The sequence below is a fragment of the Enhydra lutris genome, unplaced genomic scaffold (assembly GCF_002288905.1).
Source record: "Enhydra lutris kenyoni isolate GAN:26980312 unplaced genomic scaffold, ASM228890v2 scaffoldscaffold39, whole genome shotgun sequence".
NCBI lineage: Eukaryota > Metazoa > Chordata > Mammalia > Carnivora > Mustelidae > Enhydra > Enhydra lutris.
Window position 1 is genome coordinate 26,966,656 of NW_019154123.1, and position 25,159 is coordinate 26,991,814.

Genomic DNA, 25,159 nt, shown 5'->3' on the forward strand with positions numbered 1-25,159 from the left:
CTTAGCACTCAGAGCTTGGAGGTTATCTGCTCGGGAAAACCTTTCCTTTCTCAGGCTGGACTGGGAGTCTTCCTGGAGACCCTGTTGTGGGACATGTCACTGCCTGGTGACTGTTTCCTTGTCTGCGTCTCCCATGACACTGTAAGCAGCTGAGATGAAAGACACACTGTGGCACGGCCCGAACCAAGCTCAAAAATATGGTGCATGAATAAAGCAAATTGCAAAATCAGTCATTCATCCACTAGTAAGTATTTACCAAGTGAAAGGGTCCAGGCAGTATGGCAAAATGTAAGTAGAACTTTCAGACGCTAGGAGCACCTGGGTGGCTCAGTTAAGCGTCTCACTCTGGATCTCGGCTCAGGTCATGGTCTCAGGGTTGTGAGCTCAAGCCCCATTTCAGGCTCCATGCTCGGTACAGAGTCTGCTTGGGAGTCTCTCTCCCTCTCTCTCTGCCCCACTAACCGCCGCCCTCCAAAATAAATAAATAAGTCTAACAAAACAAACAAACAAAACAAAAAAAACTTTCAAACACTAAACAATAATAGAGACTAGTAATAATAGAGATCATATGGTATCTAAATTCAGAAAAATCAGAACACATGGGAAGGACAGATATCAGCCCCAGGGTGGTAGTCCCCTGAGGGAGAAAAGAGAACAGAGAAAAAAATACAGCTTAAACTGTCCCTGTAATGCTTTATACATTTTTATTTTTAAGGGAGTTCTGAAGCAAAACCGGCAAAATACCATCCATTAAATTTGGAGGAAGGAGAGGTGAGAATCTGTTATATTATTTCGTATATATTTGAAATATTTCATCCGTGCATTTTTTTTTTTAAACTTTTAATGAGGACGCAGAGTCTCCAATGCCCTTGTTAACATCCCCGGGGGTCTGAGCACCCTGCTGCGGCTGCCAGTCCCACCCAACCTCCACCAGCCTGGTGGGCACATCACACAAACAGAAATGCAACCGGGGGTTGTAAACACATCTATCCTCACTTTCACTGAGGAGAAAACTGAGGTTCAGAATATACATCCCTGCTCAAGACCACCAGAAGCTTCCAGATTTCAGACAAAGGTTCATGTACGGTTCCTATTTCATCCAAGAGAGAGCACTTAGGTCAAACAGAGCATGGTAGAGAGAATTCCAGAATCAGGAGCAGGGCTGCGTTCATATCTTTTTATGACCCAGTGCCTGGATACATTTCTGGGAAGAAGAGAGCTCAGGAAGGTGCAGTTGGAGATGCAACCAAACAAGTAATTTGAGGCTAGTCTGTGAAACTTAATGAATGCAAACTTACTGGGTTTAGTTAGACTCTGTCCTACAGAGAGTAGAAAGCTGCTGGAGAGGGGTGCCTGGGTGGCTCAGTCGGCTAAGCGCCTGCCTTAGTCATGATCCAAGGTTCCTGGGATCAAGCCCCACATCAGGCTCCTTGCTCAACGGTGAGCCTATTTCTCCCTCTCCCTCTGCCTGCGCTCCCCCTGCTCGTGCTCTCTCTTTATCTCTGTCAAATAAATAAATAAGATAAAAAATTTTTAAAAAGAAAGCTGCTAGAGAGTAACATAAGCAAAGCACTGTTTTAGGAAAAGTAATCTGGCTTCACTGTATAGGAGGGTGGGTCGCCCTCCTATATGGAATGGGTAGGGTCAACCAAAGGGAAGCTCCTGGAAGGATAAATTCAGATTTGGAAATCATCTAAGGGCCTCACATAAGAAATGCATCTAAGGCGAGAGCTGGGGGGTTTGAAAATGATAAGAGAGCTTAAGCTACACAGAGAAATGAAAGTTCACTCCAAACTTCCCAGACTTGGAGAAATGGTGTAGACATTTGGAAGATAAACTAGTTATCTGCTTCTTGAGTTTTTTCTGGTTTTGTTTTTGTTTTTTGGCTGGGGTTGGGAGGGGGGTTGAGGAGGAGAAGGTCAATAAATCGAGGAGGAAGAAACGTAGGACTTCAGTTCCACTTGTCTTTAATTCAAGACGATGCCCACACACCCAGGGAGAGACCGAATGGCAGCTGGTGACATGGGAGGGAAGTCCAAGAAAGCTGGAGAAGCAGACGAGAGCCACCTGAGCAGCAGTCCAGGAAGCGGGCCCTTGCCAGACATTCGATGGGCCCTCACTGTATCTCGGACTTCCAGCCTCCGGAACTGTGAGAAATAAATGCCTGTTGTTTAGATGACCCCCAGGCTCGGGTGTTTTGCTACAGCAGCCTGAATGGACTGAGACAGTGGTCAGTGGTGCAAAGGGGGTCAAGAATAAGAAATGAGCAAAGGTTCTGGCTCTGAAAAGTCAGGGGGACCTCAGGTATGGCAATTTCAGCAGACAGCAGAGGCAGGCACGCTGGACCCTTGGTCTTTTTAGAGCTCCTGAACAGTGAGCTGGCTTTCCTACAGCTGGCCCGAGGCAGAACCAGATCCCCCCTGCTTGAGACTCAGCAGAGCAGGACCTGGGCCTGCCCCTGCTGGGTACAACGCAAGAGCCTCGTCCTGCAGAGGGCAGAGGCCAGAGCAGAGCGTGCAGGGTGCCGGCCAGAGACCACAAACCCACCCGAAACCCGAGTCTTTCTAGAGAACCAAAGAGTAAAGCTTGGAGATGCATAATTTCATTTTTAAATGCAGAACATAGAATTAAAATGTGCCACATGTCACTTTATTTTCTAAAATGTATTTTATCTATATTTGCCCGACTTCTATGGCAATAAAATCATTTTGGCATGACACACATCTTACATAAATGAAAATATAATCCAACAAAATGGCATTTTAGGAGCTTTAAGCCAAACAAATGTTTGAGAGGGCCTTGTTTAAATTAAGTTGCTGTGCTATTTAGCTTTTCACAGTAATGTGGCTGTGTCTCCAAGGAGCCCTGTGCGATGATGCTGTTTTGGAAGAGACAGGATGGGAGCTGGGAGAGGAAGAGGGGCCCATGTGGCCTGTGTGTGGGCTGGGGACACGAGAGGTCAGGAAATGGAAGTGAGGAGAAGAGCCACTGTCATGGGCAGTTTGGAGATGAAATGAGAGACACAACATAGTGGCTTGGGTTGGAAGGATATGATATGACTTAGGGGTTTGAGTGGAGGGAAGGATGTGCCAGGGGAAAGATATCAGACTAAATGAGTCTGCACCCTGCCCATGAGACTCCCCCAGCCCCTTCCCCCATCCGCCCCCCCACCCCCACCCTGTTCTCAGCACTGTTGGCAGCTAGGCATGCCCATGGCAGGAGACTGGAGAGTTCTCTGGAGGACATTACCTGCACCAGAGGAAAGACCTCCAGAAACCGGCAGTGGGGAGTCTCGGGGGAAAGAGCCCAGTGTGCCACGTGATTATCCCACAGAGATGCCTCCCACCACAGCCAACCCCTCCACTGCGCACAGAACTTCCATAGGCCCACCAGCGCACCCTCATTAAACATGAACAGACAGCCAAGGACTGCGAGGTATTGAAGCAAGAAGGCTTGCAGCAACTAATGCAAAGAGCAAAACAAGGTAAGAGAAACAAGCACAGAAAAAACGAGGTAGAGAGCAGAAGAAAATTTTGCAAGAAAATCAATTCCTGTAATTTATAGCCAGAAAGAATCAAAAGGAGATATTATATTCATGAAACAAGAACAGGCTGTGATTTTGAAACTGACAATCGGAGAACAAGAGCGAGCTGTTAGAAACTAAGGCTAGTCAAAATGAAAATCTCCGTACCTTGGAAATAAAGTTGAGGAACATTCCCATAAAGTAGGGATGGGAAAAAGGGATAAGCTAGAGAAGAGAGAAGATTAAAATAATAATAATAACAGGAGCTTCGAGCCAGGAGTTCTAACATCCAAGTAATCAGAATTCAAGGGAAAAAAATAGAAATTAAAAAAGTGAAAACAAAGGGGAAGAAATTGTCAAAGAAATAACTGAAAATTCCAGATTCAAAGGGCCCCAAGTCAATGAATAGCAATTTTCATTAAGCAATGTAAGAACCTCAAGGGAAAAGGGAAGCTCCTACAGCACTTGAAGAAGAGAAAGAGGTCACTTAGCCAGAGCAGAAATACAAATAGCACCAAACTCCCGGATTCCGCTGAATGTCAGAAGGCAGAGCAGTGACTTCAAAATTCTAAGGGAAACTATTTTCAGCCTAGGTTTTTATATCTCCTACTAATCACCACACAGAAGAGGATTATCTGGGACTTGGACAGCAGGGACAACATCTGGGAGTGGTGAGGGCAAGTACCAGAATGACCACTGTGGGCCTGGCGTGAGCTCGTCCATCTAGAAGGGAGGTCCAAGAGAAAAAGTGACACAAGGGAGAACTGGGGAAAATGCCTGTACATATTTAAAAGCTTTATGGATATTTTTTAATGGTGAATTTTATAAACTAGAAAATAAAGCAAATGGAAAAAAAGAAAAAGCAACAGAGCGCAGTAGATTAAATGGTGGGCCCCAAAAAGGCATGTCCACACACAACCCCTCGAAAACTGTGAGTGTGGAAAAAATGTCTTTGCAGATATAATTAAGTGAAGGATCTCAAGATGGGATCATCCCAGATTATTCAAATTGGACCTATTTCCAATGACAAGCTGTCCTCATGAGGCACTCATGGAGGAGAGGCAAGAGGAGGAAAAGGCCATGTGCCTATAGAGGCAGAGAAGGGAGCAATTTGGCCACAAGCCAGGGAACGTCTGGAGCCCCAGAAGCTGTAGGAGACAAGGAAGGCTTCTCCTCGAGAGCCTTGGGAATGAGCGGGACCCTGCCAACATCTGGCTTTTCCACTGCTGGTCTCCAGAACTGTTGTTCCTGTTGTTTCAAGCCACCCAGGTTGTGGTGATGTGTTAAGGCAGCCCTTAAACTAATTAGCCCTTAAACTAATCCACAGAGTAAACTTAATTTCAGGAAAAGCTGAAAGATATACCAAAAAAAGGTAACCAGAGTTTGCAATGTGGCTCCAAAACAAGTATCTTTATGTATATGTATGGCTTCAATAATACATAAAAACTAATTTTTAAAAGAACAAGTGACATATTAGAAAAAATTGCCCAACATATACAATAAACACTACTAAAAGCTAAACAAGTATTTGTTTTATTCTGAATTAATTGTTAAGGTGGAAGTGCTATAGATCATTAAAAAGGAAGACAGCACAAAGGAAAAATAGAGAAAGATTATAAATAATTTGAAGAAAAACAAATATAAGTGGCCAAAAATATGAATAAAATAATTCTCATTAATGATTTAAGAAAAATAATTTTTTTAAAGGAGCACAATTTTTGCCCATCACTTGGCAGAAATTTACAAGACGGAACATGCCCAATATTGTACAGGGTACAGGAAACCAATAACTCTTATATACTATCAGTGGGAGTTCAGAATGGAACAACTTTATCAGAAGGCAGTTTGGCAGAACCTAACAAAATTTCAAATGTGCTGGGCCTTTGTCCTATTAATTCTATTTATAAGTCTTGATCCTATAGGAATAAGCTTTCAATTTTGCACAAGGATAGGCATGTCAGCAATACTTTAATAGTAACAAACTGGAAAAAACCTTACATAGCCATCAGTAAGTTAAATGAGGTGTTTTTTTTAAGATTTTATTTATTTATTTGACAGACAGAGATCACAAGTAGGCAGAGAGGCATGCAGAGAGAGAGGAGGAAGCAGGCTCCCTGCTGAGCAGAGAGCTTGATGCGAGGCTTGATCCCAGGACCCTGGGACCATGACCCAAGCCGAAGGCAGAGGTTTTAACCCACTGAGCCACCCAGGTGCCCCAGTTAAATAAGTTTAAATATAAAGTATTTTAGGTTTGTAATATGGAATATTATGCAGGTGTCAAAAAAGAATGAGGGAATCCTAAATGTACTGACATCACAGGATGCCCATGATAGGTTATTGTGTGGGAGAGGAAGAAGAGCAAAACAATAGAATCTAATCACATTTTTACAAAGAACGATATTGTGTGTGTTTTATGTACATGCACACATACTTGAATGTGAGGAGAAAATAGACTGGAAAAATATTTATGAATCTCCCTCTGGGAAGTAGGAGCAGGAGAATAGAGTAAGGGAGGGCACTTTTACTTTCTATTTTATATTTCAGCATTTTTTAAATTCTTACAATATAAAACATTTTGTCTCTGAAATAAAGGGGAAATGTAATTTCATGTAAGAGTTGTTTTTTTCTTTCTGATTTTGAAGTTAACCATTGTGGCTTAAAATGTGTCTTCAAAGTCTCTGAATGAGGGCCAGACTAAGTGACTCACTTTGAACAAAGAGACCATGACGGAAGCATGGCTACATGACTTCAGAAGCCAGATCATGTGAAGGACAGAGTGCGTGCTCTCTGATTATTTGCTCCCAGGGAGGCTGGCCACTGCAGGACCTGGGGATGCACAAGCAGCTCTCAGGAAAGAACCACATGGAGAGGGATGGAGACTTCCTGCCAACAAACACCCCTGACTCACCAGCCAGCTCCTCCAGCTGCTGTCCAGCCCTCAGAAGGCCGTAGCCCCTGCTGACATCTCACTGAGCCTCATGAGACACCCAGCACCACGACCACCAGCCAGGCTGTACCTACGTTCCTGGCCCACAAACAAAGGCAAGAAATAATACATGTTCATGGTTGTTTCGGGCCACCACATTTTGGGGTGATTTGCTCAATAGCAGTAGATAACTAATGCCTGTACCATGCTCTCTAGGGAGGGTAGAAGTGTGAAAATGAAGGAGGAAACGTTTTCTTACTTTCCACATTTTTACTTTATATATTCCAGGCCTGTTTAGATTTTTTTTTTTTAGTCTTTTATATTTAAATAAAGGGATAGAAATAAAGTGAGTCGTAAATGTATTTTTAAAACATTCTTCCCTGGATTTTAAAAGGAACACTAATGGGAAAGGACAAAGTTGCAGGCCCGACACCATACAACCTCAGCACCCATAGAAAGCGGTGATAACCAAGATGAACAGAACCCTAGAACAGAACGGGGGGACCAGAAATAGACTCACACAAGTGTAGTCCATGGAGCTTTGACAAAGGAGCAAAGGCAATGAATGCATTCTGTTCAACAAATGATGCAACATCAGGACAACCACATGTAAAAATAAATCTAGACACTGACCTTACATCCTCCAAAAAAATGGACTTGAAATGGATCATAGACTTCAGTGTAAAACACAAAACCATAAAATATCTAGAAGATAACATAGGAGGAAATCTACATTACCTTTGGTTTAATACTGAGTTTTTTAGGTACAACACCAAAAGCACGATCTGTGAAAGAATGATATTGATGTTAGATTTCATAGCAATTAAAAGCTTCTGCTCTGCAAAAGATGCTGTTAAAAGAATAAAAAGACAAGCCATGGGCTGGGAGACAATATTTGCAAGACCTATATGTGATAAAGGGCTTGTGTCCAAAATATACAAAGAATTCTTAAAACTCAGCAATAAGAAGACAACCAGATTAAAAAATGGGCAACAGACCTGAACAGACACCTCACTAGAATGACCTACAGATATCATACAAACGTACAAAAAGATGCTTACTATCATATGTGATTACTGAATTGCAAATTAAAGCAACTGAGATGCTAGTCTTAGGGATACACATCAGAGTGGCTAGCAGCCAAGAAACTGATACCAGCCAACACTGGCGAGGATGCGAAGCAACAGGAACTCTCATTAGTTGCTGGTGGAAATACAACATGGCACAGCTGCTTTGGAAGGCAGTTGGGCTGTTTCTTAGAAAGGTATTTATTCAAATGGGTTAAAAAGTCATATCTTCACAAAACCTGCTCACAAATGTTTACAAAAGTTTTATTCATAATTGCCAAAAATTGAAAGTGACCAAAATGTCCTTTAATTAGGTGAATGAATTTTAAAAACCTGAGTTACATTACACAATAAAATATTGTTCAGTGATAAGAAGAAATAAGCTGGAAACTTCCAAACTCCTTCTGTGAGGCCAGCATTGCCTTGACCCCAAAACCAGATAAAGACCCCACCAAAAAGGGAGAATTACAGACCAATATCCCTGATGAACATGAATGCAAAAATTTTCACCAAAACATTAGCCAATAGGATCTAACAGTATAATAAAAAGAATTATTCATCATGACCAAGTGGGATTTATTCCTGGGCTACAAGGTTCAACACCCACAAATCAATGTGATACAATACATAAATAAAAGAAAGGACAAGAACCATATGATCCTCTCAATAGATGCAGAAAAAGCATTTGACAAAGTACAGCATCCTTTCTTGATTAAAACTCTTCACAGTGTAGGAATAGAGGGACCATACCTCAATATCATAAAAGCTGTCTATGAAAAACCCACAGCAAATATCATTCTCAATGGGGAAAAACTGAGAGCTTTTACCCTAAGGCAGGAATGTGCCATGGATGTCCACTATCACCAGTGCTATTCAACATAGTACTAGAAGTCCTAGCCTTGGCAATCAGACAACAAAAAGAAATAAAAGGCATCCGAATCAGCAAAGAAGAAGTCAAACTCTCACTCTTTGCAGATGACATGATCCTTTATGTGGAAAACCCAAAAGACTCCAACCCAAAATTGCTAGAACTTATACAGGAATTCAGGAAAATGGCAGGATATAAAATCAATGTACAGAAATCAGTTGCATTTCTATACACTGACAATGAAACAGAAAAAAAGAAATTAAGGAGTTGATCTCATTTACAGTTGCCACCCAAACCATAAGATACCTAGGAATAAACCTAACCAAAGAGGCAAAGAATCTGTACTCAGAAAACTATAAAGTACTCATGAAAGAAATAGAGGAACACACAAAGAAATGGAAAATATTCCTTGCTCATGGATTGAAAGAACAAATACTGTAAGAATATTTGTCTTGCTACCTAGAGCAATCTATACATTCTATGCTACCTAGAGCAATCTATACATTCAATGCAATCACTATCAAAATACCATCAACTTTTTTTTTCACAGAGATGGAACAAATAATCCTAAAATTTGTATGGAGCCAAAAAAGATCCCAAATAGACAAAGGAATGTTGAAAAAGAAAACCAAAGTTGGTAGCATCACAATTCTGGACTTCAAGCTCTATTACAAAGCTATAATCATCAAGACAGTATGGTACTAGCACAGAAACAGACACACAGATCAATGTAACAGAACAGAGTGCCCAGAAATGGACCCTCAACTCTATGGTCAACTAATCTTCGACAAAGCTGGAAAGAATGTCCAATGGAAAAAAGACAGTGTCTTCAACAAATGGTGTTGGGAAAGTTGGACAGCCACATGCAGAAGAATGAAACTGAACCATTTCCTTACACCACACACAAAAATAGACTCAAAATAGATGAAAGACCTAAATGTGAGACAGGAATCCATCAAAATCCTAGAGGAGAACACAGGCAGCAACCTCTTCAACCTTGGCCGCAGCAACTTCTTGCTAGATGGGTCTCCAAAGACAAGGGAAACAAAGGCAAAAATGAACTATTAGAATTTCATCAAGATAAAAAGTTTTTGCACATCAAAGGAAACAGTTGACAAAACCAAAAGACAACTGACAGAATGGGAGAAAATATTTGCAAATGACATGTCGGATAAAGGGCTAGTATCCAAAATCTATAAAGAACTTATCAAACTCAACACCCAAAGAACAAATAATCCAATCAAGAGATGGGCAAAAGATATGAACAGACATTTCTCCAAAGAAGACATCCAAATGGCCAACAGACACATGAAAAAATGCTCAATATCACTCGCCATCAGGGACCTACAAATTAAAAGTACAATGAGATACTACCTCATACTGGTCAGACTGGTTAAAATTAACTAGTCAGGAAATAATAGGTATTGGTGAGGATGCAGAGAAAAGGGAACTCTCCTTCACTGTTGGTGAGAATGCAAGCTGGTACAGCCACTCTGGAAAACAGCATGGAGGTTCCTCAGAAAGTTGAAAATAGAGCTACTCTATGACCCAGCAATTGCACCAGTGGGTATTTACCCTAAAGATACAAATGTAGTGATATGAAGGGGAAAGTACACCCCAATGTTTATAGCAGCAATGTCCACAAGAGCCAAACTATGGAAAGAGCCCAGATGTCCATCAACAGATGAATGGACAAAGAAGATGAGGTGTATATATACAATGGAATATTATGCAGCCATTAAAAAATGAAATCTTGCCATTTGCAATCATGTGGATGGAACTAGAGGGTATTATGCCAAGTGAAATAAGTCAATCGGAGGTAAACAATTACCATATGATCTCACTGATATGTGGAATTTAAGAAACAAAACAGAGGATCATAGGGGAAGAGAGGAAAAAATAAAACAAAATGAAACCAGAGAGAGAGGCAAACCATAAGAGACTCCTAATCATAGGAAATGGAGGGTTGCTGGAGGGAAGAGCCATGGAGGAATGGGGAAACTGGGTGATGGACATTAAGGAATGTATGTGTTGTAATGAGCTCTGGGTATTGTATAAGAGTGATGAATCACAGACCTGTATCTCTGAAACCAATAATATATAATATGTTAACGAATTGAATTTAAATAAATAAATAAGAAAATAAAATTTAAAAACAAAAACACAAAAAAACATGCTAAATAAAAGAAGCCAGATGCAAAAAAAAAAAAAATTAAAAAAAAAAGAGCTATCAAGTCACCAAAAGGCACAGAGAAACCTTGAATGCATATTGCTTGGTGAAAGAGGCGAGTCTGAAAAGGCTATGTACTGTGTGATTCCAAATACGACGTTCTAGAAAAAGCAAAACAAGAGAGAGAGCAAGAAGATCAGTGGTTGTCAAGAGTTCGGGGGGAGGGGTATGAGGGGGAGGAGGTGTGAATAACTGGGGCACAGGAATTTCTGGCACATTAAACTATTCTGTATGATACTGTGATGGTGGATACACATCTTTATGATTTGCAAGAGCTCACAGAACTGCACAACAAGAAGGGTGAATCCTAACCTAAACCATGGGCTTCGGGCAATATGCTATCAGCATCGGTTCCCCACTTGTAACAAACATGCCACAAGACCGCGAGACATTAATAGGAGCAGGGAAAGACGGGAACCTCTGGACCATCTGCTCAATTTTCTATAAACCTAAGACCGCTCTACAAAATACAGTCTATTCATTTTTTACGCAGCATGAATCAACTGACAGAAAAGTAGAAATAAAATAATACGAGCACCCATAATCTCAGCAGACAGTCCGTCACTGCTGACGCTTAGGCATAGTTCCTTCCAGTCCTTTTTCCAGTCTTTTTTTCAAATGTCTGTGTGCCTGTCATTTTCCCAAAGAGCTGCAATCAGGCTGCTAAATCCATTCGGAAGGTTTATGGTCTAGTTTTAGTTTGGATTTCTAACTGCAAAGAAAGTAGCACATAGAAAACATCAGTGATACCAAAAACAGATCCGAGAGGGGCCAGTTGCCATGGAAATGATTGAAAATAAATTTCACTTCACACTACACCCTGCTAATGTACTGACCAGAAAGAAGGAGAACTACTTGGAGTAACAGGAGAGCAGCCAAGACAGCTTCTGTTCGAGAAGAAGGAAAACACATCAGCCTAGCGAGGTTTCAAAGAGTCCAGGAGTACACCCTGCAATTTAATGAGTTATGCTCTTTCAGCAACCACGCGGGTGGAGGGAGAAAGCACTTGGGAACGGGAGACCCGGGTAGACTCCCTCGTCTCCACTGACAGCTAGTTTGACAGCCAAGCAGCCAGCAGGTCTCCCTCCGGATGCAGGCTTGTCTCTATGGTTGGTGCAAGGCCAGGAAACAAATCACTCCTCCCCTCCAATGGAGATGCTCCAAATGGCTAGCTGCGAGGCCCAGGCACCAAAGGATGGTCTGGACACTGCACTGACTGGCCCTTAGCATGGGAGTGGGTGCTGGGGGCATCCCTCCTGCACAGAGCTTAACCCCACAGACCCTACAACCTGGGCATTCAGGAGATTCTAGGAGAGGGTTCAGGATGCCAGAGTGTCGGGGGCACACAGGGAGGTCAGGGGAGTGACAGGTGTCCAACAGAAGAATTTTAACCTACAAAAAACTCGTAAGGCCAGAGTAGCGTGTGCCAACTAATCCCTGAATGTCCAGCAACCATTGTTTGTTTGTTTGTTTGTTTTTAAGATTTTATTTACTTATTTGACAGAAGAGAGAGATCACAAGTAGGCAGAGAAGCAGGCAGAAGGGGGGAGAGGAACAGACTCCCCGCTGAGCAGAGATCCCGATGCGGGGCTCAATCCCAGGACCCTGAGGTCATGATCTAGGCCAAAAGCAGAGGCTTAACCCACTGAGCCACCCAGGTGCCCCCAACCAGTGTTTTTAATGAAAGACGAGGGTGTTTAGAACACATGTCAGGGACAGCCTTCCTGGGGGAAAGCAGAGCTAGGATCCCAAAAAGACAGCTGGGAGTGTGAAGACAGGCACAGCTTCCCACCTCGGAAACAGCACAGCTGTAGAGTCGAATAGATCCTGTTTCATTCTCAGCTCTGCCCTTCATCACCACAAATGGCATAACCCCAGTTTCCTCATCTGCAAAATGGGAACCTCTGTTCTTCTCTCATGGATGACATGAGGTAAGCCACGTGCAGGGCTCGGCACAAGGCATGGCGCAAAGCCAGCACTCCCACCATCACGGATGCTTGTGCTGCGGGTCTTCTTCCCTTTTCTAACACAGAGGATGGCCCCATTTCCCTTTCCCTGTCCAGATTCCAAAGTAGATGCCATAAAAAGCCAGAGCCCTCAACGAGGGAAGTATCATGCAGTTCCTTTTTTTCTCCTGCGTCCTACGAACAGCCCTGTACTCTGGAGAGAACAAAGACTTCAGACGCCAAACTTACCCAGATCACAAGGCTACAAAGTTACAGACGCTCTGGATAACAGCATCCCACTCAAAGGGCAAGGATTTAGGCTTATACTTGCGGAGCACCACCGTCCAAGCCCAGGAAAACTCAGGTTAAACAGGGGTCCATTCGTTACCAACATAAAACACCGTTTCCAAATGGTGCAGAGTGCACCTGTCATTCCTGCTGCCTCAGCTCAGTTAAAGGATTCTTATTTTTATTTTGTAAAACATTTTTATTTTTTCTTTTAAATTTAAATTTAACTCTTTTCTTGTTCTTATTTTATTTTGAAAAAAAAAATTGCTCTAAAACACATAGGTAATCAACCTGTATCTGTCCCCATCTCCCACAAATGACAATTATTATTTGTTATATCTGCATCCTTAAAAAAAAAAGAAACAAAATATTGATGCACAAAATTAAAATCTGTTTTCTTCTCTACTTCCAGATCTATTTCCTACCACACTCCCACTGTTAGGAATTTCATCTTTATCTAGTCCAGTTCTACTTTATTCTTTGTTTTAGCTAAATGTTTGGTCCTGGTTTGTTTTTGTTTTTAAACAGAAAGAAAATAAAAAGAAAGTTGGACAACGTGTTACATGAAAACGCCGGTGTGAGGAGTGAGGCCTTTGCAGCCAGAACGCGCCCACTCATCTGCTCTACGGACAACGCCCTCGCCATAGGCAACGCTTCCGGGCGCGGAGCCTTGCAAACTCACACCTGATAACCTCTGGAAAGCCCCGCAGAGCTCGAGAAGGCCGTCTGACAGACTCCAGAAGGCTCACCTGGGTCCAGATGCGTGAAGGAGCCCACCACGAAGTCCAGCGTGGACACGGCCAGCAGGAGCAGCAGCAGCAGCTGCAGCCGGATTATCCACTTGACGCCCGCTAGGTTAATGCCCAGCAAGGCCAGAAGCACCGCGACCGAAATTCCTCGCACCGCCCAGATCCTCCTGATGCTCAGCAAATCGGAGATGGACTCAGCAAAGCCGGTGATGTACATGGCACCTGCGACACACTGACAGAGCAGCCGAGTGGGCAGGAGAACAGAGCACCCGGAAGCCACAGGCCAGAGCCGCCAGGCTCGGAAGCCCCACCCACGCTGTCAGGGCTCAGCACCTGGAAACCACCATGGGGGCTCAGTGAGCCCTTCCCGCCTGTGACCCGGGCCTTGGGCCCCATTTCTTCTCATCTAGTCTCTACCATGACCCTGAGGAGAGTGTGAATGCCAGTGAGTGGTGACTATGGTGAGAAGATCACAGGAGGAAGGAGATGGGACCCTGGGCCAAAGAACACTTGGAACTTCTCTGAGCTATTCAAGAGCTAAACAGAGGGGAGCCTGGGTGGCTCAGTCGTTAAGCGTCTGCCTTCAGCTCAGGTTGTGATCCTGGGGTCCCAGGATAGAGGGATAGAGCCCCAGGCTCACTGTTCAGTGGGGAGTCGCTTATCCCTCTGCCCCTTCCCCTTTCATGCACTTTCTCTCTCAAACAAATAAATAAAATCTTTAAAAAAAAAAAAAAAAAGAGCTGAACAGAGAACAGAAGCTCACAGGGGGTCCCATCTCAGGGTCTTAGAAAGGCACTGAAGCAAACCCCAGTTGTTTTTTTTTTTCCATTTCTTTGTAGGTCATTATTATTTAAAAAAAAAAAATTACCTAAATCTTAAAATAAGATAAAAAAATGGGCAGCACATCTTTTCAATGTCATCTGGAAAAAAGGCTACCCAAGGACTATCTAGGTATATGTGCTTAGTTCTACTCATTGTTTACTATCGATTAAATGTGGTAAATGTCCCAGACTTTGTGAAGTTACTGTCAATTTATAGATTCTTTCCAGCAGAGATGCAAATAACTTCTGTCCGGTCAAACAGATAACCCAGAAGACTCAGTTTTGTTATCCGGTAAGACATTAACCACTTTTGTTCGGCAATCCGATCCTGAAACTTATTTATGAAATTGTTTAACCAGGAACTAGATAATCAATACATAGCTTCTCAACTGCTCTTTAACATCTGACTGGCTCCTCCATTAATTAATGAGTTAAACAAACTCTTTGGCACATGTATATTTTATATTTGCCTGAAAGCCATGATTTTACCTTTTTAAAAAAATATTTAAAACTCAACTTCAAATAAGTCTTTGAAAATAACACCAACCTCATCCTCCGTAATTCTCAGCTCCCTTCTCTCCAGTCAGGATCAGTCCTCCCGCATCCCCCCAGGCCAGCGGGTCACCATCTTCACTGTGCTCTGTCCCCATTGTTCTCTCAGGGAACAAAGTCCACTCTGGCCTCCGTCATGTTCCTCCTTCTTCATGAAGCCTTTCCTCATCCCCCTTTTCTGAATAAATATTATGCTTACTGCCAGTACCATGGGATTAATTATCTGGTTCCATAATCTATTCTTATTTCATGCATAGAAGTCTGTCCCCTACCCCAAGCCACCAAGAATGCAAACATTGTAAAAAACAAAAATTTCTATGCTGATTGCACTTCTTCAAAGCCCTGGCATTTGCTAACCATGTTACTACAAGCGTTCAATAAATACTTTGTGATGGGCTGACTGTATGAAAAGCATTCTGGGAAGCAGGCACCATTAATTTCCAGCTCTTTTAGGTAAAGACTGGAAGGGCGATATAGTTCCCATACTGCAGAGAAGCTCACAAAGAGGCCCCATTCTTCAATGAGATCAGCTTGTTCTGCAACTAGACACGTAATCGTCTGTGTTCCCCCAGCTTAAAGAAGGCATTTCTGTCTATATACGGGTGCGGGGGGAAGCCCAATAAATGTCAGAGAAAGACAGTCATCCCTGAGAAGGAGATGAGAGAGAGACATGGATGTTTTCCTGCCTTCCCCTCATGACTCAAACTTGCCTTTGACTAAATACCAAGAGCGAGCTGGAGATAACAATGCTGCTATGCCATGAGTATGTGGTCAGGTCAACAGGACCCTTGTGCTCAGGTGTATCAGAGTTGAAAAACCAAATGATAACAGTCCAGTGATGATCATCCCCTTCCCCGGTGTCCGACGTCTCGAACACGCAGAGCTCTGGCCTCACACCCGGCAGGCTAGCCACCAACACCTCAGAGAGATGAGGGAGAAGATGTGGGAGAATACAGGGCAATGAAATGATTCTGCAAGCTTTAAAAATAATGATTTTAAGGATTTGTATCTTCTAAATTTTTGAAAAAGTTTTTATTTTTTTTTATTTTTTTATTTTTTAGATTTTTATTTATTTATTTGACAGAGAGAGAGTTCACAAGCAGGCAGAGAGGCAGGCAGAGGTAGGGGGGAAAGCAGGCTCCACGCTGAGCAGAGAGCCTGACATGGGGCTCAATCCCAGGACCCTGAGATCATGACCTGAGCCAAAGGCAGAGGCTTAACCCACTGAGCCACCCAGGTGCCCAAAAAGTTTTTAAGTAATCTCCACACCCCACATGGGGCTCTAACCCACAACCCTGAGATCAAGAGCCACGGGCTCTACTGACTGAGCCAGCCAGGTGGCCCTATATGTTCTAACTTGTTATGCCTGAAACAAGGGCTGTTAGCAAACTTGAACCTGCTGGAAAAATCCTTCTTACTGCCTGTTTTGGGAATAAAGTATTACTGGAATACAGCTGTGCCCAGTTTTTCATACTGTCTAAGGCTGCAACCACAACAGCAGAACGGAACAGCTGTGACAGAGCTATAGGACTCCTAAAAACTAACGTGTTCACTATATGGCCCCTCATAGAAGGAGTTCGCTGACTCCTGCTCTAGAAAGGAATGTAACAATAATAAAAAGAAATAAATAAAAAGAATGTATTCATGCCCTGGATTGACGAGGTTAGAGGTCAGTAAGAACCACGAATAGGGACCCTCAGAGACTCCCCAACCACACCCCGGAAGAAGTGTCTTGAATCAATGACCTAACCTTCTGCCTTCAGAAACTGGAGAAAAAAAAGCAAAGTAAACCCAAAGGAAGCAGGAGGAAGGAAATAATAAAGACACGAGCAGAAATAAATTGGAGACCAGAAAAACAATAGCAAAATCAACAAAACCAAAAATTGCTTCTTTGCAGTCAAGCTTTTTTTTTTTTTAGATTTTATTTATTTATTTGACAGAGAGAGATCACAAGTAGACAAAGAGGCAGGCGGAGAGGGAGAGAGGGAAGCAGGCTCCCTGCTGAGCAAAGAGCCCGATGCGGGACTTGATCCCAGGACCCTGAGATCATGACCCGAGCCGAGGGCAGCGGCCTAACCCACTGAGCCACCCAGGCACCCCTGCAGTCAAGCTTTTAACTATTAAGCCTGACTTAAACAAGGGAGCGAAGTCTCAGATGACCGAAATCGGGAATGAAAGACACACTACCAATCTTACAGAAAGTAAAAGGATTATATGGAATCTATGAACAATCAGGTACCAATAAATTATACAACTGAGATGAAATGGACACATTCCCAGAAAGACACAAACTACCAAAACTGACTTAAGGAGACACAGAAATCGGAATATGCCTATGTGAGTAAAGAGATTGATTTAGTTATCAAAAACTTCCTACCGGGCGCCTGGGTGGCTCAGCCGGTTAAGCATGCTGACTCTTGATTTCGGCTCAGGTCTTCATCTCAGGGTCATGGGATCGAGCCCTGCTTCATCGGGCTGTCCACTCAGCGGGGCATCTGCTTGAGAGTCTCTCTCCCCCTCTCGCTCGGCCCCTCCCCTACATTCAGGCACGCGCGCACACGATACTCTCTCTCTCCGATAAATAAATAACTCTTTTTACAAAAAGGAAAAGGAAAAAGAAAACTTCTTACAAAGCAAAGCCTGGGACCAGATGGTTTCACCACTCAATTTTATCAAACATTTAAAGAAGGATTAATACCAATCCTTTAGAAACTCTTCCCAAAAAATAGAAGAGGAGGGAACACCGTGCAACTCATTCTATTGTGCCAGCTTTATCAGGAGAGCAAAACGAGGCAAAGATACCACAAGAAAACTGTAGACCAATATCCCTCACTGATACATGTGGAAACTTCCTCAACAAAAGCCTAGCAAACGGAATGCTATAGCATATAAAAAGGATTCCGCGCAGCGAGCGAGCCCAGCCCGGTCAGAGACAGGCAAAGGAGAGGCGTGCTGGGGACTCTGAGCAGAGGGGCCCAGTGTTTCTGACCTGCGTGCAGAAAACACTTTCTCTGCTTCCTTCTAAGCAGCACGCACGCCCGAGACTCAACATCGCAGCTTCTTCCCCTCCCCTCATCCTTTCCGGCTGGCCCCTGGTCTGGGAAGCTGCTGCCACCGGCTAGCTGGTCTCCCCAGAGAGTGGGGCTGCTACCTGCTCGCCTATGAGACCGCACAGACATAAAAGTCCGACAGACAAATAACCAAGGTAATAAAGTAAACGGAGCATTTCTCACTCGCCTCCCAAACTAAAATGCGTAAAGCTCTTCCTCAGCTAAAGGCAAGTGGTTTTTAAGAGCGCGGTGACAACCTCTCTGCCCTACGTGCACGTCACACACACACACACACACGCCTTTGTGCTGTTGAAGATGTACTTAGGCTAAAATACCTGTTCCTGTTGCTGAAAAAGAAAAGAAAACCTGCATTTTCTTTGAGAAGACTCCTGTACTCTTACTTAAACAAATTCCTTCCTTCAAATTGCTTTTTCAACCACCCACCACCCTTTGCACGATCATAAAAGCCTTTTCTAAGCCAAGAAGTGCTCACAAAGAGCCGCTTCTTAACACGGGAGCTGTGTGTCCTCAGTGTCAGGCCCCGGCCCTGTGTCTCTGCTACACAAGCCTCTGCACGCCTCCCTGCCCACTGGTGTTGTGAGAGCCCGCGTCCCCGCCACGCCACCTCCGTGTGAGGACCCCCTTCTCAGACAGGGCGACAGGGGCTCTCAGCCTCCCCCGCAAGGCCAGCAAGTGGTCAATGAGCCCCGCTCATCGGAGAAGGGCCTGCTTCCCGGAAAGTCCAGGAAGGTGAAGTGTCCCCCCTTCAGCACCAAAGTGCCCCAGGGATGGGGCCACCCAGCCGCCACCTAGGCTCTGGCCACTGTCCTGCACTCCCTCCCTAGAACACGCTACAAGAATAACCCCAGCCCAGGCCCTGGCTTCCAGGGCAAATCAGGATGCCGGGAGGCACGAGAGATGGAGAGGAAGGAGCGCTGGACTCTGGATCAGGACCCTGGATGGAGGGCTGGGCTCAGAGCCCCCGGCTGCCCATCTATAAAATGGGGACACGCAGGAACAGATCCCACATGCCGAGGGCCTCCGGGCACGGCTCCCCACCCCCAGCCGCCCAGGCTCACCTGTCCGAACACATAGAGCAGCCCGATCGTGCCTCCGGTCTGCCCGCCGAGGACCGAGGAGATCATCGAGTAGACACCCCCACTGCCAACCCCACAATGCTCCCCGACACCGATGCCGGACAGCACAGTGATGAGGGCCACCAGGATGACGAAGGACACCAGGAACATGCCCATGAGCACTCCCGTGTTTCCCTGCAACACAACAGCAAGGGGCAAGGGCAGGGGTTAGGACGGGGGCCTTCCCAGGAGCACTGACCACCTCCCCCCACGCCCCCCAGGGCTGTCACAGGGGTGGGGAGGAAGGGCTGAGCAGAGGTGAGGCACCAGGAAAAGGACAGAGGCAATGCACAAGAGGAAGGCCTGGAAAGAATTCCAAATGAAGGGCAAGGTCCTTGCTTCAAGCTCTTCAGGGACTTGCCGACACCAGCGGGGTGCTCCTGTGGCCCCTCCTAATCCGCCCCTCTCCACCCCCCCAGTCCTCATCCCCATGCCCTGACAGAAAGGCCCATGCTCAGGCGCCTGGGTGGCTCAGTGGGTTAAAGCCTCTGCCTTCGGCTCAGGTCATAATCTCAGAGTCCTGGGATTGAGCCCCGCATCAGGCTCTCTGCTCAGCAGGGAGCCTGCTTCCTCCTCTCTCTCTCTGCCTGCCTCTCTGCCTACTTGTGATCTCTGTCTGTCAGATAAATAAATAAAATCTTAAAAAAAAAAAAAAAAGAAAGAAAGGCCCAGGCTCTTTCCCCCACTCCCCTGTGCAGCATGTCTTTCCTGCTCACTCCACCTTCTGGACAGCCTCGCTTAAGACTCAGTGGTTAGGGGCTTCCTCCTGCAGGACACTGTCCCTGGAACCTTCCTCTGGCTCCTACAGTACTCTTATAAGTACCCAGGTACTTAGAAGTACCACAGTACTTATCTGTGGGTCTTATAGTACTTAAAGTACTTAAAGATGGGTCTGTTTCCAAGTCCATCTTGACCTCTGGGCTGGGAGTACCAAGAGAGCGGGATGTGCTTTATTCAATTAGACTTTATTCATATATTTTCTTACTTTGCTGATTTTATATATATTCTTTAAAGATTTTATTTACTTATTTGACTGAGAGAAAGAGCACAAGTAGGTAGAGCAGCAGGCAGAGGGAGAGGGAGAAGCAGGCTCCCCGCTGAGCAGAGAGCCTGACATGGTACTCGATGCCAGGACCCTGGGATCATGACCTGAGCCGAAGGTAGACATCTAAACAACTGAGCCACCCAGGCGCCCTGATTTCATATTTTTAATGAAATTATAGAACTACTATTTTCTTCCTTTGTTCATGCTTTCAAACTGTTTGCATGTGATAAGATATCCTGGAGGTGGGGGGGAGCACCTGAATGGCTCAGTGAGTTAAAGCCTCTGCCTTCGGCTCAGGTCATGATCCCAGGGTCCTGGGATGAAGCCCCACATCAGGCTCTCTGCTCAGCAGAGAAGCCTGCTTCCTCCTCTCTCTCTGCCTGCCTCTCTGCCTACCTGTGATCTCTGTCTGTCAAATAAATAAAATCTTTAAAAAAGAAAAAAAAAAAAAGATATCCTGTGGGGGCGCTCCGGTGGCTCAGTGGGTTAATCGTCTGTCTTCAGCTCAGGTCATGATCTCAGGGTCCTAGGAACAAGCCCCGCATCACATCAGGCTTCCTGCTCTGTGGGGGGCCTGCTTCTCCCTCTCCCTCTGCCCCTCCCCCCAGCTTGTGTTCTCTCTCTCACTCTCAAATAAATAAATAAAATCTAAAAAAAAAAAAAAAAAAAAGATATCCACTGGTCTTTGACTTTTCATATCAAAACTGCCACTTTAACATCTTCCAAGTCCTAAGCGTGTTGCCAAATTAGTCTTCAGAGCTCGTAGAGTCTACTTGACAATCATCTGGCATGACTTCTCCTGACTTGAGTTTTATGCCACCTCCTCATAGTTCTATCTTATTTTTGCCATTTCACGTTTGCCTTTTTTTCCATGATCAAATATGGCTTTTCAGGTAAAACGAACCTCAGAGCTCACATCATGTCAGGGCAAAAGGGTGTATTGGTGTAGTAGGCGGCCTCCAAGGCGGCCCTCAGGATCCCCAGCCCCCAGCGCACGTGCCCTGTGTCATCTCCGCCCCTCGAGCTGGGGTTGAACCTGGTGACTCACTTTTAATGAACGGAACACTGCAGAAGTAAAGGGATATTGCTTCTGAGATGAGGATATAAAAAGACCGTGGCTCTCATCTTGGGTGCACGCGCTTTCTCTCGCTCTCCCTCTTTCTCGCTCTCGCTCTCTCTCTCTCTCTCTGAGATAGCTCATCCTGGGGAAGTCAGCGGCACGTGGAGAGGCAGCCCTAGGAAGAGGCCTCCGGTGACAAGGCCGGCCGACCACCACACAGGTGATCTTCGGCTGGTAGAGCCTTCGGGTGGGATGGCAGCCCCGGCTGACAGGCTGAGGGCATCCCCAGCAGAGATCCCGAGCCAGAGGCACCCGGCTACGCTGCAGCTGAGTCCCTGGACCCCAGCAACTCTGAGATAATATAGGTTTGTGCCTTAGGCTGCTAGGTACTAGAGTCCTGCGTTCTGCCACAATGGAAAATGTAACAAGACGACTTGTACCTTCACTTTGGGGATGGAACAGATGCTTCTGCCCAGCCATTTCTCCAAAAAAAGAGCCCAGTGAGAGTTAAGAAGAGGCCCTTAAAGACTTAAGAGTCAAAATAGAGAGAGCACTTAGGGGTGCCTGGCGGACTCAGTCGGTAGAGCGTGCAACTCTTGATCTAGGAGCTGTGAGTTTGAGCTTCACGTGGGGTGCAGAGCCTACTTAAAAAAAAAGAGAGAGAGAGAGCTTACCTTTTTCTCCTTCTACCATTCCATAACTACCCCATGCATGAAGCCGAGCCTGGGGGCCCAGCGGTCACCAGCCGGGCCTTCCTCTGCCGCAGCAGTCAGACTGCTGGGCCTCCCTCGGACACAGGATGGAGAGGTGCTGGGCAATGAGGTGGCCTTTAGGAAGGGGCAAAAACAGAGGTGGATTCCAGATGCCTAAATCTGGGGGCAGGACAAGGAGTCTGAGCTGGAGGGATTGGGTTTTTGTAAGCAGGAGTCTCTCTAAGTTTGGGAGGAATGTAAGAGGCATGGATTCTTAGCATCCACGCTAGGGAGGCTGCTGACCCTACTCTAAGCTCTCCATGTGTTAATAAAACAAAAAAATTCAGACCCCTCGAGGCCATGACTAAGGCTGAACCCTGAGCTAAGGACCTGTGTATGGAGTGGAGCAAGAGCTCAGGAAGGTCTGGCCTCGCCAGGCCTCCTGAGGGGCTAAGAGCCCCACACACCCCACCACAGTGCACCTTTACTCCCCCAGAATTTGCCCACGTGATGATTAATTTTGTGTCAACTTGGATTGGCTATGGTGACCACTGGTTTAGTCAAATAGCAGTCTAGATGTTACTGTGTTTGTTTTAAGCTGTGATTAACATTTATAGTCAGTAGGCTTTAGACAAAAGAGGAGACCCTCCCTACTGCTGGTAGGCCTCTTCCGGACTGTTGAAGGTCTTAACAGCAAAGACTGAAGTTTCCCAGAGAAGAAAGAATTCTGTTGCCAGACTGCGACATAGAAATTCTGTGTTCCCAGCCTTCAGCCTCAAGTCTGCAACCTCAATGCTTACCTGAGTCGCACTTAGACTCGCCAGACCCCACAGTCATATATATAGGATGTCCTAGATGTCTCATAGATAGATATCTCCTATTGGTATTGGCTCTGTTTCTCTGAAGAATGCTGACTGGTACAGTCCACACCTTGAATGGCCTGCTCTGTCTTTCAACCCTGCAGTCCCGCTCGCCTCTCAGAGCCTGGCAGAACCATGCCTCCCCCAGGACTCCACTTTCCTGGATCCCATAGCAACCGGACACTTGGGGCCTGTTCCACTCCTGAGGGAGTTCACGCTACCTTGAGACCTCACTTGGGTTCCTGATGTGAAATGGACCCAGCAGGGAGGGCTGCTGGCTCAACCTGGGGGAGGAACGGGGCCTTCTATTCTGTAATCCCATTGGCACACAGTAGTCCTGGAACACAGTAGGGGCTCGTCCACGATTCCTGACAGGCTACCCTTTTATTTCAAGCAGCCTGTTTAGTTTATGGAAGTCCCAGGGAGAAGGCCCTGTGTGCGGGGCTCAGACCCCCACTCAGGACACACATCTGCTTGGAAGGTCCCAAGATGTTCACGGAAGGCACAAAGCAGGGCCCTTTGCTCTCTGTAGGGAAGAAGCAAACTGCCCCCACCATCTCACGCGCCTCTGACCCAGCATGGCCGTGTGCAGCCTTACCCACGAGGTTGGCGGGTCGCCGGGGGAGGCAACCTTGTGGGCGAAGAAGCTGGTGTCACCAGGAGGGCACGCGTGAAGTGGGAGAGTGCCAAGAAAGCTGGAGAGGGTCACCAGCTGGAGGCAAAGTTGCCACCAGTCTGCTTTCTCTGATCCACCCGCAGTCCCACCCATGATGTGCCCTGACTTCTGCGCTCCTATTCCTCATATCTGTGAGGTCGTATAACTTAAATCCATGGGGAGGCTTCCCTCGGAACCTTCATCTGAGGCCTCGGTTCTCAGGATTCTCACTGAAACAGCAGTGCTAGCTAGGTGGTGTGCCTGCTTCTTATCTCGAGCTCTGGGCCACCCGTGCTTCGGGGTCTGTCGCCTGAGCTGCGGAGTGCCCGAGAGCGCAGAGCCTGCCGGATCACAGGCCCCCAAGAAACTGCAGGGTTACCAGCTCATCCACTCACCACCAGCCAGCCAGTCCTCAGGAAGAGGACGACCCCAAAAATGTTGATCATGCAGGACGTGAACACACCATCCCAGGTCCCAAACAGCACTGGCTCCCACACGAACAGCTGGCTCTTCCACCAGGGCTGGTGCTGGGCCAGCTCCCCCTGGAAACAGAGCACACGGAACTCAGCTAGTCACGCTGCAGAGGGCCAGGGAGGGAAGGGGAGGGGAGTGGAAAGGGAGGGGGCTAGCAGAGCTCAGCTTGCGGGTCCGCCCACCTGACCGTGTAGGGCAGGCATGTGAATGCACACATGGGGTCTTGGAGGCTGTTTCTGCCGAAGGGTCACTGTTCTCTCCTGACAGTGACTCCTGTATCCACATGGGCAGAGGCAAGCTGGCCGGCGTGTCGGTTCCCTTTCCTTCTCACTGCTCAGTAGACTACACCTCCCAGCCTCTTTGCAGATGGCTATGGCCAGGTGACTGAGTTCTGGCTTCTGGAAGGTAGGTGGGGGCAATTCTAGTGAGCATGGGATCCTGGACCCCAGCTCAGGCAGTGGTCATGAGCACAGGGTAAGGCCTCTTTCCTCCTTTCCTTTTCACTCTTTCTTTCCTTTCTTTCTTCCTCTTGCTTTCTTTCTCTCTCCCTCTCTTTCTTCTCTTTCTCTGTTTCTTTCATTTTTAATTCAATTAGCCAACATAGAGTACATCATATATATAACATTCAATGATTCATTAGTTGCGTGTAACATGTTCCCTGTCAGTCCTCCCGTCCCAGTGCGGGAGCAGCTTCCAGAAGTCACTAACCTTCAGGTAGACTGACTTTATACTTTCTGTCCTCCATCCCAAACACCCCCGTGATGAATTCTGCAATTGAGTTCCTGCTGTTTAAAACACCTGGAGCAGTGGCTGCTTTCCTGACCAGACCCTGCTGTCCCAGCGACCTCCATGCCCCCTCCGCCCCACCCCCCAGGGCCCTAAGGTGTCCTTTGGCAGTTGTTTAGAATCAGAGGTTTATAAGTGGTTAAACTCATGCCTTCCTTACATTTCCAATTCAAAAATAACAAAGGAGATTAAACAAATGCTCAAATGGAAGCTCTTTGCTGAAGAAACTAAACCTTGCAGAAATACTCAAGTGGCTTAAAGACCACCGGTAGCAGCCGGTGTTGTGAACCCTCTAGCGCAGGCCTGGTAGTGTACATGCACACATCGGTCACCCTCCAGTACCTCAGGCCACAGCAGCGACAGAGGACTCTCACCTCGCAGGGGTGGGGGGAGGGGGCAGCTAGGAAGCAGTGTGCATAGGGAGTCTAACC

At 46.0% G+C, this 25,159-nt stretch overlaps 1 protein-coding gene across 1 annotated transcript in view; it reads right to left on the reverse strand.

Annotated features, from left to right (window-relative positions):
• LOC111155134 (solute carrier family 12 member 8) overlaps positions 1 to 25,159 on the reverse strand; it is a 148,523-nt gene that overhangs the window by 99,465 nt on the left and 23,899 nt on the right. Inside the window, exons 3-5 of the mRNA XM_022515205.1 lie at positions 23,864 to 24,010; positions 19,100 to 19,291; positions 13,598 to 13,829 (exon numbers count right to left, since the gene is read on the reverse strand). Of these exons, the coding sequence (XP_022370913.1) occupies positions 13,598 to 13,829; positions 19,100 to 19,291; positions 23,864 to 24,010 (571 nt within the window). The remainder of the gene's footprint in view (positions 1 to 13,597; positions 13,830 to 19,099; positions 19,292 to 23,863; positions 24,011 to 25,159) is intronic.